The 18482-nt window shown below is 36.5% G+C and overlaps 1 protein-coding gene across 1 annotated transcript in view; it reads left to right on the top strand.

Moving 5' to 3' along the window:
- Window positions 1-18482, top strand: part of COL5A2 (collagen type V alpha 2 chain) — a 738909-nt gene that overhangs the window by 456233 nt on the left and 264194 nt on the right. Inside the window, exons 23-25 of the mRNA XM_044075160.1 lie at window positions 1031-1138; window positions 5792-5845; window positions 12424-12522. Of these exons, the coding sequence (XP_043931095.1) occupies window positions 1031-1138; window positions 5792-5845; window positions 12424-12522 (261 nt within the window). The remainder of the gene's footprint in view (window positions 1-1030; window positions 1139-5791; window positions 5846-12423; window positions 12523-18482) is intronic.

Raw genomic sequence — 18482 nt, 5'->3', positions numbered from 1 at the left:
CTTAAAAAGAGGTTAGCTTTCCTGCTCACATGGCCTTTTTTAATTTATTTTTGAATGCTGGTCTTAAGTATTTACTACTGACCTCAATTCTAGTGATAAAACCCCACAATTAAGATTATAACCAAGATCCCCTTGACATACGATGTCTTTCCTGAGCTAAGAAACAATACTTTAGGCATTTGGTGAAAACATTAAACTCAGATGGGCCATTAATACTTATCATCTGTGGTCAAAATGTAATCTTTAGCATGTGTTTTTTTTCTTTGTTTGTTTAAATCGTTTTGTTCTGATCAATATTATAACTATCTTCCTTTCCCAATCCCTTTGCTTACAGGATATTCCTACACGCAGTTAATAAAGCAAGTAACAATGAATGAATAAGCTACTATCTACATCGAGTCTATTCTGATATTTTTGTTACCTCTTGAAAGTATCATATTATAAAGATTTAAATTAACTAAAATTCTAGACAGAATACCATGTAGTTAAATATTAAATTATCATCAGAGCCACATACAGTTACTAAATTATTAATATGATTTAATTAGACATTTATTTGCATCTGCCAGTAATAAGCTTTAACTATTTGAGAGCAGTATTGTGGAATTAATTATTAATGCCGCGGTGGTACAGCAGTAGCGTTGTTACCTCACAGCAAGAGGCTCTCCCGTCGATTCTTGGCTGGGCTTGGGAGTGTCTTCTGTGTGGAGTCTGCATGTCCTCCCCGCGGTTGGGTAGCGTTCGAAAGACATGCGTGCGTAAATGGGCATGCCTTCGTTGAAGTTTGGGCGTTGAGCTGGCACCTCGGTGTTTTGTAAAAATCTACTGCCAATCATTAGTGGACTGGAGTTCTGCTGTGGCGATCCCTTACCGGGAAAAGCCGAAAGACAAACAACAACATTGTGAAATTAATTATGCTTTTCTTTGCTGTTTATTTCCCTTAGAATACTAACATCTTTTATTTATTTGCTTTGAGCTCCAAATGTACAACTTTTGTTATACATCTTAAAATATTCATTTATTTTAACAGGGTCCAGTAGGAATACAAGGCCCCGCTGGGTCTCAAGGAGAAGAAGGTAAACGTGGACTTCGTGGTGACCCTGGATCAGTTGGCCCTCAAGGACCAGTTGGAGAAAGGGTAAAGCTGTTTTTTTTTTAAATGTTGTCCTAGCTCTATGGCATTCAACTAGAGCAGCTTGCATGTAGGGCAGACATAATCAAACATTGCATTAATATATATAAAAGTACATGGCTAACATTACAAAGGAACAGTTCTTTTCACCCACGCATTTAACATTTTCTGTGAACAGTATGCAAAACAGATGTGCAGCACATTTGATATAAAGATTACTTCATAGTCTTTGCTGGCGGTAGAGTGCAAAGCATGCAGATAAATCTGCAATCAGTGCAAGTAATAGGAAATAACAACGCCTAAAATGTGGGAAAGATCACCTTTCATACCTAATGTTTTCTCATATGTCAATTGTATTTTTGTTTTTTAAACACCTTTACTGAGTCATCACTTTTGACATTAAAAGCAAAATATTCACATTACAGATTAATTCATAATCAGTGCAAGAAATAGCAATTAACAAAGCTTGACATGTGGGAAAAATCAGCTTTCACACCTAATTTTTAAAAATGCGTCAAATGTATTTATGTTAGTATTAAAAGCAAAAGATTCACATTACTTTATTGGTAGAATGTATGATTGAAAATAATTAATATGATCATGGGGAAATAAGGGTAACCATGAATCTAAAAATAATCTACTACAAAATAACTTTCAAACTAAAACTTTGTCTTCCCCATAAAACAACTACCAAGAGGGCCATCCTGTAGGAAACTGTAAGAGCTCTAGTCACTGCTGGATTATTTCCGTGGCGTTGTAGATAATTACTTAAATATGATACAATGAAATTCTGGAAAAAAATGAGCCAACTGTGAATCTTAATGGCTTTTAGACATTTTCTCTAGACTTTTTGGCAGTAACAAGTTTAAAACAGCTTTGTCTTCATTGGCTTATGATTGTAGTTAGTGGGATCCCCTAGAAAAACAGCAAAAGGCCATTGATTACTCTTCATGCTTAAACTGCCATATGGCACACATTTCTTTCATCAGTGATCCATCAATGGTATTTTCCACTTTTGACATCTTATTTATGAGGCCCTCCAAAGGATTCTCATCCATTTCCTCTGTTATGAGGAAGGTCTGTGTACAAACTTTGACATAATTCCTGGTGTCCAAAAGCAACACTTTTCTTCAACTTTACTCTTAGTATGCTATTTTAACCTCTTTCTTTAGATTTATTGCCTTATTCCTCACTTTTACCCTTGTATATCAATGTTATATCCCTCCAGTAAACTTGGCAACCATACCTATGATATTACATTTAAGGTTCACTAAATAAGATGGCATTACGATACTTAAAATATTGTGCAACCTTACTTCATGCCATAAAACAAATAAGATATTTCACTAACTTGTAGGTTGTACTTCCTTTATTTGCTTTATCCTTTTACATATCTTTCTTCTTCACTGGTGATTATGTTCCTGAATAACCAAGGCTGGGTTTTCAGTGGCCATGCAGTAAAAAAAAAAAAAAAAAAAGCATCATGTGTAAATTAATCCTTTGGTATGGAATGCACCAAAACCATTTTTTTTCTCAGATACAGTCTGCTAGAACTCAAGTACTAGGCTGGATTCAAAACGTGTTTCCTCCCACACAGCCAACCATCAGTGCATCCTGACTCCTCCTTTCTTCGTCGGGTCTGCCTACCCATTTTAAACTCCCTTAGACTTGCTCTACTGGGTTGGAGCCAGCAATGAGTTTAGGGCATTCTGGGGTTATGCAGCATTTGTAGCTATGTAGGGTTTTTCTATTATGACCTGCTGTTATGTCCTAGGGGCAGGTGTACAATAGGGGCATGCTGGCTTATCACCTCACTTGCACAGCAGAGCAGCCAATGTCCGTCCTCCTTTTTTTTTTTTTTTCGAGTGTAGAAGTCACTGAATTTTGCATTTTGCCACATTTCAGATGAGTTTTTGATAAAATTACCAACTGTGAAATGTACTCTGATAGATCTTAAGATAGTCTTAGTGCCAAAGATTTATTTAGAAACAGATATACCAATATATAAGAGTTCTTATATATAGTCAAAAGGGCACTATCCTACGTTTCATTTTTCTTTCTTGTATTGCATTTTATTATTTTCTTAACAATTGTCTCCTTTTTTCTCAGAGCAGAGCCTGAAAATGATCTGTGGGAATCAGTGTTTCTCAAGCAAACAAATAAATAAACAAGCAAAAACAAACAAATAAATAATAATTTCATATCACTAGCCCCCTGTGCAAAGCTCTGTTTTGTACCAATTTGATAAAAAAAGGTTACCCTTTCAAATGCACCAAACTGGAATGCTGTATTTTGTCTAGATAATGTAAATCTTTCCTTCCAAGGCTATATAGAAGCACCGAAATTATTGTAAATTACAGAAAGGTAGCATTTTTATATTTGCAGTTTTATAATCCATCATACACAAACATGTAGATTAGCACAGTGGTGCAGCAGCAAGAGGTTGTCTGGTATGATTTTTGGCTGGGATGCCCTTTTGTGTGGAGTCTGCAAGTCCTCACTGTGTTCGTGAGGGTTTGCTCTGGGTCCTCTGGTTTCTTTCCACATTCCAAAGATATGCAGTAGCTGGACTGTAATCCTGCACTTGGTGTTAGCCAGTATGCTGTGGAACAATACCCATGGTTATCTTTCATTACTGATTTAGAACACTTTACATTACTTCCTTTATAACATCTGAAAGAAACTTTTCCTTTGGTTTCCAGGATACTTAATGACAAGCCCTATATGTGGCAACATGCAGTACTTATTGTTATTATCTGTGCTTTGAAGCCCCTAATCCTAAGCCCATTTTATGGATACAATGCAGTCAAAGTTACCTCTCTCTGTTAGTGTCAATCTGTATGACCCTACTCTTCCATCAGAACATAAACATGTTTCATAAAAGATATATTTCAGGACAGAAATGAGGGACATAAATAAATCCAGATAATGTTCCTCTAACGGTAGGTGCTTTAAGCCATAACTTAGAAAGTAAATAAAGAGACATTTTATAATATATATTCTTACTGCTGAAACTAACAACTCACGCTTTGATTAGTATCAGTGCACAAATGGAAATTACATTACCACACAAACCATATACAATATAAATTGATAAATGTATTGATAAGGATAATAATGTTTCAGTCCAGCAGTAGTCAAATAGCTACTAGGAATATAGTTCAGGAGATCATTGAAGAACCTAGCCTAATTTCCCAATTGCCCCAAAGAACTGTCTGCTCATGTGTTTTGCAGGAGGTCACACAACAAGAGGCCATTGAAAACTGAAGGAATGAAAACCTATACCACAGGAAGGAGCTCTCTATAACTGATAGCCTTAATCGTCTTGCTCTTCACAATATTTTTTCAAGCTTCAGTATGGATATAGTCAAAACAAGAGGTGAACAAAAATGTACTCTTCTTGAATAAAACGGAAAAAAACACATAGAACCAAACTGTAGTATTTAAAACACTTAGGGAAAACAGCAGTTCAGAGTATCTTTCTTTGTACCAATGCAATACAATGCACACAGTTTCATAAAGTTGGCCAAAAATGTCTAAGGCTCACAGGTATTTCCCTTTAGCTTTTCACATGTCAGCAGTGAGCTGTTTTGTAGGTATGAAAACTTCCAATAGTTTTTTTTTCTTTCACATTGGCAAGGAAAACTTCACATTTACAGTAGGTCTTTATCCAGCCTTCCCTTGCTGGAAAGCAGCTTAACTCTGCTGAAAACATCTTCTTCAACTCAGTGATGCTGGGGATTCCTCCTCCTCATAGACCTTGTTAGGGTTAGTGGTAAATAAGCACTTACCAAGCTCAGGCCTAAAATATAGCTAGTTTTTAGCCTCACTTGACTTAACTGCTCCTGCCTGTAAAGCTTATATCTGTTGCCATCAGTATGCCCTCTAGTGTGCAGTATGGGTTTAATCAGGACTTCCCTAACTTCTACTCTGCTCCCTCCTGGTGTTGAAAAGTGGTACAGCAGCCAGTATATAAAATATTTAGTTTTCTATCTTGATTATAATGATTTTTATATTAACATATTAGGTGTAATTAATGAAAGCTTCTGTTTTGATGCTAACTCTAATTTATTTGCTGAACTTTTAAACTGAAATTAAAACAGTAGTTTCATGTATTTTTTATATGAACAGTGATAGTGATACACAGCCAGTATATAAAAATATTTAGTTTTCTATCTTGATTATAATGATTTTTATATTAACATATTAGGTGTAATTAATGAAAGCTTCTGTTTTGTTGCTAACTGTAACTTATTTGCTGAACTTTTAAACTGAAATTAAAACAATAGTTTCATATATTTTATATATTTATTTATGTTGCCTTATTTTTACTTTTGTCATTCTGTGATTAGTCTGACAGTTTATATTACGCTGCTATTTTTAACCTTATATATTAATTTATATTTAAAATGTTCATATCAACCAGATATATGGAAAATTTACTTTATACAGATATCTTAGGTTTCCACAAAGTATACTTCTTATGGCTATTTAAACATATACATCAAGGCTAACCAAGATAGTTTGATTTGTGTTTACTGAAATGTCTAGTTAATAATAAAATACTGTCAGATATTAAGCCGCACTTGTGTTTCTAATTAAATTATGTAATGTCTCTCTGCTTGTCACTTTTTAATGAATGCCTTTTTTATTTAATAGGGTGCACCAGGTGACCGTGGTTTCTCAGGTGGTGACGGTTTACCAGGTCCTAAGGTAAAGTACTTAAGAAGTCTTTTGTCAGTTGTGTATATTTGTATAAAAATACCAATTTACAGATATGTAAATGGAGTGTGGTGAAGCCAGTGGCTGATGGGGTGCGACTGGAGTAATACGGAGCTGAGTGTGATACTGCTGCTTCTTAAATGAAGGTGTGTGGTTGCTTTGCATATTAGTAACTGAAACAAGCTGCTTTTTTGACAGTTCATTACTAAATGTGGTAAGGATTTTGTTCTGTGTTTTTTGGTCCTCAGCATTGTTAAACACATTTTTTGTCCTTAACATCATGTTGGGTGGTGCCAATTGGAGACTGCCAAGTGCACCAGATGGCCAAGCTAACCCAGCTCCAACTCTGCCAACTTATGCTAATTATTCTTTACTTTCTAGCTAGCTGATGATGAATGCATTCAGGATACAAAAAATCGATGCACAAACCTCTTGTTTACGTAGCCCTTATTTGATTACATTACTTTATCTGCCCCAGCTATGTTATCATTGTTATACAGCCTCACGTTTTTATATTCTGTCATGTAATCATAATATGGAAATGGGAATATCTAATGAGCAAGCAGTGCTGAAATCATAGGTTTCTAGAAATAGTAAAGAAAATTCACAAACAATGTTTTTTGATTGATGGCTTCCACAATTTACCACCTCAGACAGATGACCCCTTGCAGCCGGTGGCCCAAGTGTTTGCATCCATTTTACTGACTTGTGTCTCTTTATACATCATACTTTACAAGAGAGAAGGAAATCTCTGGACACATTTTGCCATATGAGAGAACATTCTTCTATTAGAAAGTATGTGACTTATGTCACAGCTACTTATGTCACCTCTAACAATGTATATCTTCCTCACCGTTTGCATGCAATGCTAATTATTTAAAAAAATAATAAAATATGGAGAAAAACAGCACTGGTAACCCCCTGATGGAGTATCCATATCTGCATCTGCATCAGCCATCATCCTTTCTATGGCTTTGGGAAATGATTTGTGGTATCTGCTTGAGCATTTATGTAATACTAATTACATAATAATTACATAAGTGCTATAATAATAAAAATTATAATGCAGAAAGTTGGTACCAATGGTCTGTTGCAGAGAAACCTTCACTGATAAGCAGAGTAATTATGTAAATGCTTTTGGAGTGCCATCCCTTAATATAACCCATCATAGTTCACCATTTCAGTGGTGCCATTTGAGTTACAGTTAATTTCAGCTATGTGTGAGCACTTATCAGACAATCAAACAGCAAGGGATATATCTGTAGTGGGCTAGCGGGGCTATTAGCATCTGTGTTAACATAAATCCATTACTACAGAGAATAGTGCAGTATAACAAATGCTGAGAAATAGTAGTTCTTTTACCCCAGTTATGTGACTGTATAATATTATCAGAATGGCAGGGATGGTACAGATCATATAGGTGTCAAATCAAAATGAACACAAGGGTGAACCCACAGATGTAAAAAGTATAAGAGCACTGAAGACTGTAGTTAGAAAGAATAAACTTATCATGACTACTTTCTGTAAGTTATGGCAACAAACCTGGCATTTCTATGAATAATGCTGGAACTTACTCACACTAATGTAATTTCCACCTGAGACAATGATGAGAGAAAATCCACATAAATATGTGTAAACAGCTGCATATGTTTATTGCTTATATGTACCATTATAAAAATAAAAACAAAATGCACTTAATGAAAGAAGTCTGGATGATTATTAAACAAAAGGGCTAAAACAGACTTAAATTCTACTGTTGTTTCCATTTATTATTTTATTATTTATTTATTGACATCTGTTGACAGGGAAAGTCTACTGAGCCATTGACCCATTTTCAGTGGCGTCCTGAGGAGAAAAGCTCCGTGTTAGTACATACATAATTAAAGAACATTAAAACATTGAATTTTGTTTCTACATATAATCTTCTTGTTTTGTGTAATTATGATTACTACAATATGTTTCATTAAAAAAATTTGGTGTGGTTACACTTTTACTTAAAGATAGTTAATAAACATCACCTGGTTTCCTGTAGTGAGCACATTTACGTATGTACTTCTGCCCCATGTAAAATAAGGTGAGGTCATGGTTAATATTAGATACAGGACGCATGGCCATATTCACAGATATGCAAAGAATAATGCCCAACAGGGTGAGTGTTCTTGTGTAAATAACACATGTCTAGGGGTGTTCTGAGGCCCAACACCATAGGAGAGCCTCTATTCCCCTGAAATGGCCTTATTTACTCAGTAACACACATACTCTGAAAGATGTTATTGCACTTAGAAGCGGGCGTTCTGTTAAATTGTTTTGCGTTTGTTTTTTCTATACAAATATAAATATATATATATATATATATATATAGAGAGAGAGAGAGAGAGAGAGATTTAACATGTTTGAGGTAAAATAGTTCCTGCACCTAACGCTTCATACTTAGTATAGTATATATAAATGTTATTGTAGGAAGTATTTTGCATCCAAAATATAAGTTGGTAATTATACACACACAAACACACACAGATATTTAGAAACAGTTTAGTTTAAAAAGCACAAACTCAGTTAATAATGCCAGGCATTAAAAGTTTCTTACCTTCGTACCTCTCAACTCCCCAGATTTTCTAAAAATGTGCAAATGCAAATGTTTACCTAATTTTTATTTTGGATCCATTCCTCATAAAATTTTTGGTTTCCTAGCAAATCATTAGGGGTTGAAGTCACTAAATAATGACATACTTCTGAGTTTCAGACTTCAAAGTAATTGTGATTTACTAAATTTTTGACAATGAAATAGGGATTGCATGACTGGTCCTTAAACAACTGCATAATATGAATGTTTACAGCTGGTCCTTAAACAACTGTACAATATAACTTATATAAGTGTTTATTAATGGTCCCTAAATAACTGCACAATATGAGTGTTTTGCAGCACAGAGAACCATAAAGGTAACTGTGGCAAGAATCCATGGCAAGTGCATGCTGTTAACTAACTGCAATGCCCATAAACAACACTCCATCATTCCAAAAATTATGGAGTCCATTACACATGCTTGCATAATACCCAAGTGAAGCAATTCGTGGAGCAGTAACAGCTATTGTGCTTTCCCTGGTTTACCTGACACTTGGAGTTTCCCATTTAATGGCAGGGAGCAGTGGAATAGTATCGACACCCAAAACAATAGTTTTATTGCCATCCAAATGTCTACTAGCATATAGATGGCTAACTATTTCTCATGTTGTCTATTTCTGACTAATGTAGTGACACAAAATGCATCTACAAGTGTAATAACAGGGACATGTAAGAAAATAATGGATACACTGAATATTGAAACACATATAACATTTCATAACATCAACTGTTATACAGGTAACATCAGCAGGCATTTAAAATCATAGAAAGGGTTAAAACCATGGATAAAACCAAATCAAGAAGATGTTATCTAATATAACATACTATACCAACAGGCAGTGGGGTTAGTAGTCATGAATATCAAATCATTTTGGGTCATGCAACAAGTGCAGAAAAGCAGAGGTTGAACCACTAGGGCAATTAGTTGTATAGTCCCAGCGGGGATTTCTAGGGGGAGTTGGACAGACCAGTGAAGGCAGTATTGATGTATGAGTTGTGTGGTTAGACCATACTGTGCAAAACGTATGTGAAAACAAGTCCATGTAATGCAAAGTTGGGCATTTTCCCATTACACTAAATGCATGTACCATTGGTCAACCAGTGCATGTAATGCAGACTTGGACATCATCATCATCATTTTCTTTTGGCTGTTCCCATTAGGGGTCGCCACAGTGGATCTTGTGTTTCCATTTCTTCCTGTCCTCTGCACCATGCTCTTTCACACCAATCACCTGCATGTCCTCTCTCACCACATCCATAAACCTTATCTTAGGCCTTCCTCTTTTCCTCTTACCTGGTAGCTCCATCCTTAGCATCCTTTTCCCAATATACCCAGCATCCCTCCTCAGCACATGTCCAAACCAACGTAATCTCACCTCTCTTGCTTTGTCTCCAAACTGTCCAACCTGAGCTGACCCTCTAATATACTGATTCCTAATCCTGTCCATCCTAGTCACACCCAGTGCAAATCTTAACATCTTTAAGTCTGCCACATCCAGCTCTGACTCCTGCCTTTTTGTCAATGCCACAGTTTCCAACCCATATAACATAGCTGGTCTCACTACCCTCTTGTAGACCTTCCCTTTCACTCTTACTGGTACCTGTCTGTCACAAATCACTCCTAACACTCTTCTCCACCCATTCCACCCTGCCTGTACTCTCTTCTTCACCTCTCTTCCACACTCACCATTAATCTGAACTGTTGATCCCAAGTATTTAAACTCATCCACCTTTACTAACTCTACCCCCTGCATCTTCACCATTCCTCTACCCTCCCTCACATTTACACACATATATTCTGTTTTAGCCCTGATGACCTTCATTCTTCTCCTCTCTAAAGCATATCTCCACCTCTCCCGGGTCTCCTCAACCTGGTCCCTACTCTCACTACATATCGCAATGTCATCTGCAAACATCATAGTCCACGAGGCCTCCTGTCTGATCTTATCTGTCAACCTATCCATCACTACTGCAAATAAGAAAGGGCTCAGAGCTGATCCTTGATGTAATCCCACCTCCACCTTAAATGTATCTGTCACTCCCACCGCAGTCCTCACCAGTGTCACACTACCCTGGTACATATCCTGTACCACTCTTACATACTTCTCTGCCACTCCCGACTTCCTCATACAATACCACAACTCCTCTCTAGGCACCCTGTCATATGCTTTCTCTAAGTCCACAAAGACACAGTGCAACTCCTTCTGACCTTCTCTGTATTTCTCCAACAACACTCTCAGAGCAAATATTGCATCTGTAGTGCTCTTTCCTGGCATGAAACCATACTGCAGACTTGGACATTTTCCATTATATCAAATGTGGTAGCATTGGTCACCCAGTGCATGTAATGCAGAATTGGACATTTTCCCGTTACATTAAATACAGCACCATTGGTCACACAGTGCATGTAATGCAGTCTTGGACATGTTCCCATTACACCAATTGCAGTACCATTGCTCTCGGTTATTTTAAACAATGCAGCAAAGGTGGTGTAGTACCCGCATGTGAAGAGAATACTGGGCTTTCGACCATGAGGAAAAGAGTTTTTTAATGTTCTGTTGCTTCTTTAGGTGAGTACATTTAAAGGTTCCTTATTTTAATCTAAGGCTGCATTTGTCAAGACTGATCTAAAAGAATTATCCTATACTTTCAAACACTAATCTTACATTCATTCTGACAGGTGCAGCAAAAGATGTGTATTTGACATATGAAAGGAGTTTAAAACATTCCTTCTGAAATGTCTCAGAGCCTGGTATAACATGGTTGTAAGACTTAAACATATACCTTAAGATTTTTATCCATCCTCCCACAATCTTCTAAGTGCACTAAATCTGTGCAATGGCTCCTTTGTCTTCACCTAGCTGGCTCATTCAATCTGTCAGGGGTGGGGGTCACACATCCCTATACTAGTCGAGGGATCTATGAACAATTCTTTCTTGCCGGGTAGTAGTGAGTCGGCTAGCTTTAAGTCTAATGGAGTAACCTACCTTCTCGTCCAAGTGTAGCTCTAACTCTTGTGGCCCACTATCACTGCAGTGCCTGGAGGAGCATGTGAGATACCATACATAGCTTACTGGCTTGTGACTGTGCCTGTGACAATATCTGTTAGTCAGGCTCACTTTCTATGTACATAGAATCTAGTGCTCCCTCTTGGAGTTTCTTGACTAGAAAGCTAGTGCTTTCTCACTCCACCAGTGATCAGTAAACTGACAAGGGATCTCATTCCCTTGATCTAGCCAGACCCCTCAAGTGCACAAGCCAAACGTGTGTATTCCAGGTTGGTTTAGGCTTCATTCCTCTTTTTCACAGGGTCAAGATCAAATACCTTAAGAAGTTTAACCACAAAGGCAGGAAAGACAGGAGACCATTATGCATGCACTTTGCAATGTAAGTAAAAAGATTTCTTGTATGAGCCTTAGTAGAAAACTAGGGGAGATAGACACAGGCATTCATGGTCATCTGTGAGTAATATTTTCACACCTGAGATTACAAGGCACTATTAAAAAACCTAACAAAAAGCATCTGTGTCATAACCGTTAATGAATTTTAATGTGGAGAACTCAACCACAAAACTCATTAATTGTTGTGACAGTGTTCAGCACTTTTTGCTTGGTTACTGGTGAGTTTTTATGCCTTCTTTCAATATAGTTTCACTTTGTTTGGCTTTAACTGTTGCAGAACTTGTGAATGATAGTGAATGCGCAACACAATCTTACTTCTTATACTTAGAGCTAAAAGATTGTTTGAAAAAACAAGAAGAAGTAATTCGAGGAGGTGAGGACTAAAGTTTAACTAGAGGGTCAGTTGACAAGACACCATCTCTGCACTTAAATAAACTAGAAATGTGGCCTGCATGTTTCATACTATGTCTTCTTATCTTTTATAGCTTGTCTTTAAAGAATATAATTTAAAGTCCACTAACCAGATAAGGCTTATCTATTTTTAGGGAGGTCCAGGAGAGCGTGGCCCACCTGGTGTTCCAGGTCCTAAAGGAAGTCATGGTGATCCTGGACGTACAGGAGAGCCTGGACTGCCAGGTGCAAGAGTAAGTATTTTTAAAATATTGTATAATAAAATATTTCTCAGTTTTCCTTATTCTGCAGTGATTTCAACATGAAAGTTCAACAAAAGCAGTGATAAATGGGCAGACCAGATAATGTCATGGAGCTTAAAATAAGATTACGTAGCATATTTTCATTACTGCTATAGCTCATTATCACATTTGATATAATACTATATACAATCAGGACCAATGTCTTACCTACATTTGACGTGCATAGTAACAGCTAGCATGTCTGTCGGTCTGTCTACATGATTGTTAGGGTTGAACGTCTCAAGTCATTCACACCCACATGGGCACCACAAATTCATATTCCTATTTACTGGATATAAAGAACTGAAGAAACCTTGTAACATCATTGATTCTGGCACCAGAGAGAAAACCATCACCCTATCCTTGCACAGCCTTATTAGCATGGATTCTGTGTGCGTCTAACAGTGGAGTCACCAATAATTTACCAAGGGATTTCTATTTGTACTTGTGTGTTTTTAATAGCAATAGATGGATTACAGTCTACATCCTGATTTCCTGTGTATATGAGAATGGTGGTGGTGGTTTGTTCATAGATTTTTGCTGAAGTTTTTTTTCTTCCTGGTTCTAGGAGGATTGTGAAGTGACATTTTGATGACTTCTGTATATGCTGGTGTGGTATGTTTCAGAAGAAGAGTGGATTGCAGCATATAATGTTCACAGGCTACCTTTTTGTTGGATGATGGACCCCATGTTGTGTATGTATATATATATATATATATATATATATATATATATATATATATATATATATATTTACACACACACATGCATCTTTCAATGATTGTATCATATATGGCAAATAGCAGTAGTTTATTATTTGTGAGTAATTGCTGGTTTCTTAACTGCCAAAGAACACTGAATGCTAAGAGGCTGGCAAGAAATGTCACAAGTTCATTGGTTAGCCATTTTGGCTAGGTAGGCCTATGTCTTATACAGTAATATATAATTAGAAGATTGTCAAATTGCTTAGAAGATCAATCGATAGATACAGGAACAAGTGCACCACTATATGATAAGAATATTTTTGAGTAGCTGCAAGAGGTCACGATAACCAAGATGGTAGTATTGGTCACTGGAAATGTCAAGCCTATAAGAGTTTCATGCAACAAGCAGGATAAGACCTGAAGTGGAAGAAGTCACAATAGCCTATGGCTATGTAACAAAAAGCCTACAACAGTTAAGATTCTCAAGGAAGATTCAAGGTAGCAGCAATAGCAGTAGTAAATAGATAGCATACCTGCAGCAATTTACAGCAAATATGTGATAGAATAACACAGCAAGCACAGCAGCAGTCATAACAGTAAAATACTAATAGCTCTTTGCTTCTCAAAGTGCACATAAGAGTAACTAGTAGCAGCCCTACACATCCATGCTAAATCTATAACAACACTGCAATACACTAAAGATTTGAGTGAACACCTTGGCTAACAACAATATTGAAACCATTTGGAAAGTTCACTTGGAAGGGGAACTTTAGAAGAGTGCCCACTCATCACTGTGCGGTACCAACTATCAATGCATTGCACAATGCACAGTTGAGTGTGCTGGTGCACAGGGAGAGCTTCGCTATATTAAACAAAACCACAAAAACAGTGACAGGCACTCAAAAATCAAAGTTGTAGTAAAGCCGGCAGTGCTTGAATGCCTAGCACAGCAATAAATTATCTTCTTGTTAGAGAAATCTAAACATCTGAAAATGCCTGTTTATAAGTAAACGTGTATGCTCACACACACACACACACACACACACACACACACACACACACACACACACACACACACACACACACACACACACACACACACACACACACACACACACACACATACATGCACACACACAGATGCACACACATGCACACACACACGCACACACACACACACACACACACACGTACACACACGCACACACATGCACACACACACACACACACACACACACACACACACACACACACACACATGCGTGCACACGCGCATACATGCACACACACACGCACACACACACACACACACGCACACGCACACGCACACACACACACGCACACACTCATAATGCCTCTCTCACTCTGTTAAACTGAGCCTGGTCTTCTTGACAACTGATAGCTAGCTAACTGATAGTGAATACTGTGTTGAATAGTCACGTCTTTCAGGGTGCCAGTTAGATTAATTTTTAACACCTTTATTAAGCTCATGTATTACAGATTGACATGGGTACATATGCAGTTAGAAAAGAAAAAAAACAAACCATTACAAAGATTTATTTTTAATTTCATGAAATCATACAGATATGGTTTCTTTCTTAACAGTTGTTATTCGGTTTAACATTACACAGACTGCCAAGCCTTACCTTCCTTGAAAGTGTACTCCTCCTTCTGAACATTATTCTATATCTACTGCTCACATAGATTCCATTTATTTTTATGTAATTTGCTCTTTTTTTTTCTAAAGATCCCACCTGAAATTCTTTATAATTAATCTTTGCAATTTGATTTTTGTCTGTTATTTCATTTCTTTCTTCTGATTATACTACGAATGACAATAATGTATACTTTTTACACTCTTTATGAACATTTTATTAGTACGAGATTTGTTTTGGTTTGCATTCACTATTACTTAATAGAGACCGAGCATTGAGAACAAGGGGATATTCTTGAGGAGTAGCTCCTCAGAACTGATTTGTACATCTAAGGTATGAACTATTTACACTTCTGAATATTTCTGAATCTGGCTCCTGAATATGATCCTGCTTAGATAAGACTGTTACAAATAAACTAGAAGGGCTACCAGACAGTACTATGACCTAAGAGTCAGAATTACAGAAGGCTTGTTTCTTTTCATCTGCTTCAACCTTTTCACATTCACTGGATGCCCCATGAGCTACGGCAATATCTGGCACCATCTGGTAGCCTGTCATGATTTCTTTATTTGACATTTATTAACCAAGAAAGTCAGACTGGGATAATATCTCATTTTCACATTGACATAATATGGTTACAGTTAAAGTTATTACAAAGCTTGATAAAGAAGAATGACATATTAACCGAGTGAAAATTCAACTTCTGGTCATATAGTGTGAAGCTGTAATTAATGAAAATATTTGAACAGCTATGACAAACTGAAAAAGAGCATTGTCAATAGGTAAAGTATTTATAAGTTGCAGTTCATGGAAATGACATTAAACATACTCAGTGCTCTCTTTGCAACTTTGATGACTACAACAATAACCCATGGCTGGGTGCGGATAATGCTGGACTGACCCACGCTTGATGTGGTTTGATCATGAGGGCGAAGCCCAAGTGACCAAATACAGCCAACCATGGGTAAATCCAGCATTACCTATGACCTCGTAACCAAACCGTGCCAACCGTGGGTAAATCCAGCATTACCCACACCCAGCCGTAGATTATTGCTATTATACAGTAGTGTTAGTTTTGTGTGGGGTTGTGTTTGTGTTGTTGTTATATAGGTTTCTGTTTGTTTTATTTTGTATTCTTCCGCTTTTTTCTGAGATAAAATAGTCCCAGACTTTTAGTTTATGCTTATGGTTTATTTTTTAATTTAAATACAAGTTATTATTAATTTTTCAAGAAATGCGATGTAAGGAGAGAATTATATAAGTAAATATAGTTTTTAAGCTTTTGCTATGTCTTGCTGTTGTAGTTTCTTTTATATTTCTATACTGCTTCTGACTTGCTTGTTATCTATGCTCAGATGTTGGCTTGAATTAAGTGTAGTACCTGTAACGAGACAATGTGCTTATAGTTAGTTATGTATACTTTTCTTTTTTTAAGGTTTAAGTTACATATAAGCTAAAATTAAGTAACTTATTTTATTGGGTTTGTATGTTGCAGATGTTTATTGTTCCATAATTTATTTATTTATTTATTTTGGTTTCTGATGTTTCTGATGCATTTTTAAAGTTGGTAGTTTCTGTGTTATGGAGTTTGATTTTTTTCTTGGTTCGTTGTCTGTTTTATTATTAATATTAATATGGATGCCAGTTAACTGAGAATTTACTGTAATTGTTTTCTGAGGTTGTAATGTTCTGTATGGTTTTTGGTATGTTTGTTAACATTTTTTGTTAAATTTTCTGTGACATCCTTATTTTTTTTATGTAAAACTGTCTTGTGTGAAGTATGACACTCCTTCATTTCCACGTCTTGCGAAGTGTAGTTGGATATCAGACCATACCTTTCTGATGAGTCCATCTACTGTGTTTGGGGAAAGTGCTTGACCATTTCTCAGTTGTGTTATTTCTAGTATTGTTAGTGGGTGGTGGTATTCTGCTACATTTTTTCTTGTCTTCTGTATTTTTTAGTTACTGATTTAAATACATCATTTGCATTTGTTAGATGTATATCTGTAATCCTGTTAATTTTTCTGTTTATTGGTGGGTTGAGTATACATCTGTTGAGTTCTGCACATAAGGATACAAACGCACTTATAACATATTATTTTTCTTTTGTGTTTCGCAATCTAGTATAGAACTCTCTTAGTATTAAGCTCTCTGGTATAAAAGTGTGCAAGTCTAAATTTTAGTTTTTTTTGTTTTTGCCATTTTTAAAATATGTTTATAGCTCAGTTTGTTTTCTTGTCCTTGTGCCTTCTTTTTCTAATTCTAGTATTTCTATCTCTTCAGGTTTTTTTTTTTTTGCATGTCTTTTGTTAGTTTTCTGTGTTGTATTGGTATTAACATTTTCTTTACCTTTCTGAAGTGTATGGGTTGTCATACTGTCCTGTTTTCTGGGGGAATTGTTATGCTGTAGTACTTCCTGTTCTTGCTGTTGCAGTACTTTCTTGCTTTTTCAAGGATGACTCATTGTTTCTGGTATGTTGTGAAATATGTCCTCTAGTTCACTGTCACTTATTAGGTCAAAGTTTAGTTCCATGTTTTCTGTGTTTTATTTTCTTTCTGTAGTATCTGCTTTTGGTGTTTTTTTTTTTTCAGTTTACAGTGTTTTTGAAATAAGAAGGCTTGTGCATGCTTCTGGATGGAAGTATTGAAATAGGGGGCCATGCTTTCTACTGCATTGTCTATATTTTTAAATGCAGGGAAAGGAGTTTAGTGTAGCTTAACTTGTGAAAAAACATAATGCTTATGGCTTATGTAGTGTCTATTATTTGTAAAGCTGCAAGGAAGTAAATAACTTCAGCCATTGTGCTGGTATTATTTGTAAACCTTGAGGGTTGGTTACTTATTGTGATCCTCAGTTTTAAGGTATTACTGTGTGGTTGTTTGTTAAGATGGCTTCTATAATTTGAGTGCTTTCAATGGGTTGGTAGCAAGTATGTTCTGTTTTGCTGTACTGAACAGTGCAATGATGCAAGTTTTGTTAGGACCATGTGGAGTAATTACTATGGTTGGATTCAGTTTTATTTTTATTTTATTTAACATTTATTAACCAGGAAAGTCCGACTTGAAACATAGCCAATTTTCAGTGGAGGCCCAGGGAGAAATGGTCCAGATGCATATCTTTGAGCATGGGAGGAAACCCACATGAATGCACGGAGGATGTGCAGTCTCCACACAGAAGGTACTCTACCTGAGAATTTAACTGGAGAGCCTCTTGCTGTGAGGCGACAATGCTACCACTGCACCACTGTGCCTTTTTGAAGCAGGAAGTTTTCGTGGCATGTTTTCATTTATGAGTTGGTTGTATAGCTTTTGGATTGAAATCTCAAGAGGGTAGAGACCATGTATGCTAATCCATCCATCCACAACCCCATTTTTTTGATTTTTGCACATGGGGTAAGGGTGTCACTTCAAAAGTGACTATCATCTAGACCCAAGATTTACACTGCTGGATGGCTAGCTCTGCAGCAGTAGTTCATTCACACCATACACTCGCTTGCACTCTGGAAAATTATAAATTTTTTTTCAGTACAGGGAATAACATATCTGCATTGAA

Source organism: Protopterus annectens, chromosome 6.part0 (genome assembly GCF_019279795.1).
Source record: "Protopterus annectens isolate FY-2018-M chromosome 6.part0, PAN1.0, whole genome shotgun sequence".
Classification (NCBI taxonomy): domain Eukaryota; kingdom Metazoa; phylum Chordata; order Ceratodontiformes; family Protopteridae; genus Protopterus; species Protopterus annectens.
The sequence above is the reverse complement of the archived record's forward strand: the minus strand, read 5'-3'. Positions and strand labels throughout refer to the sequence as shown.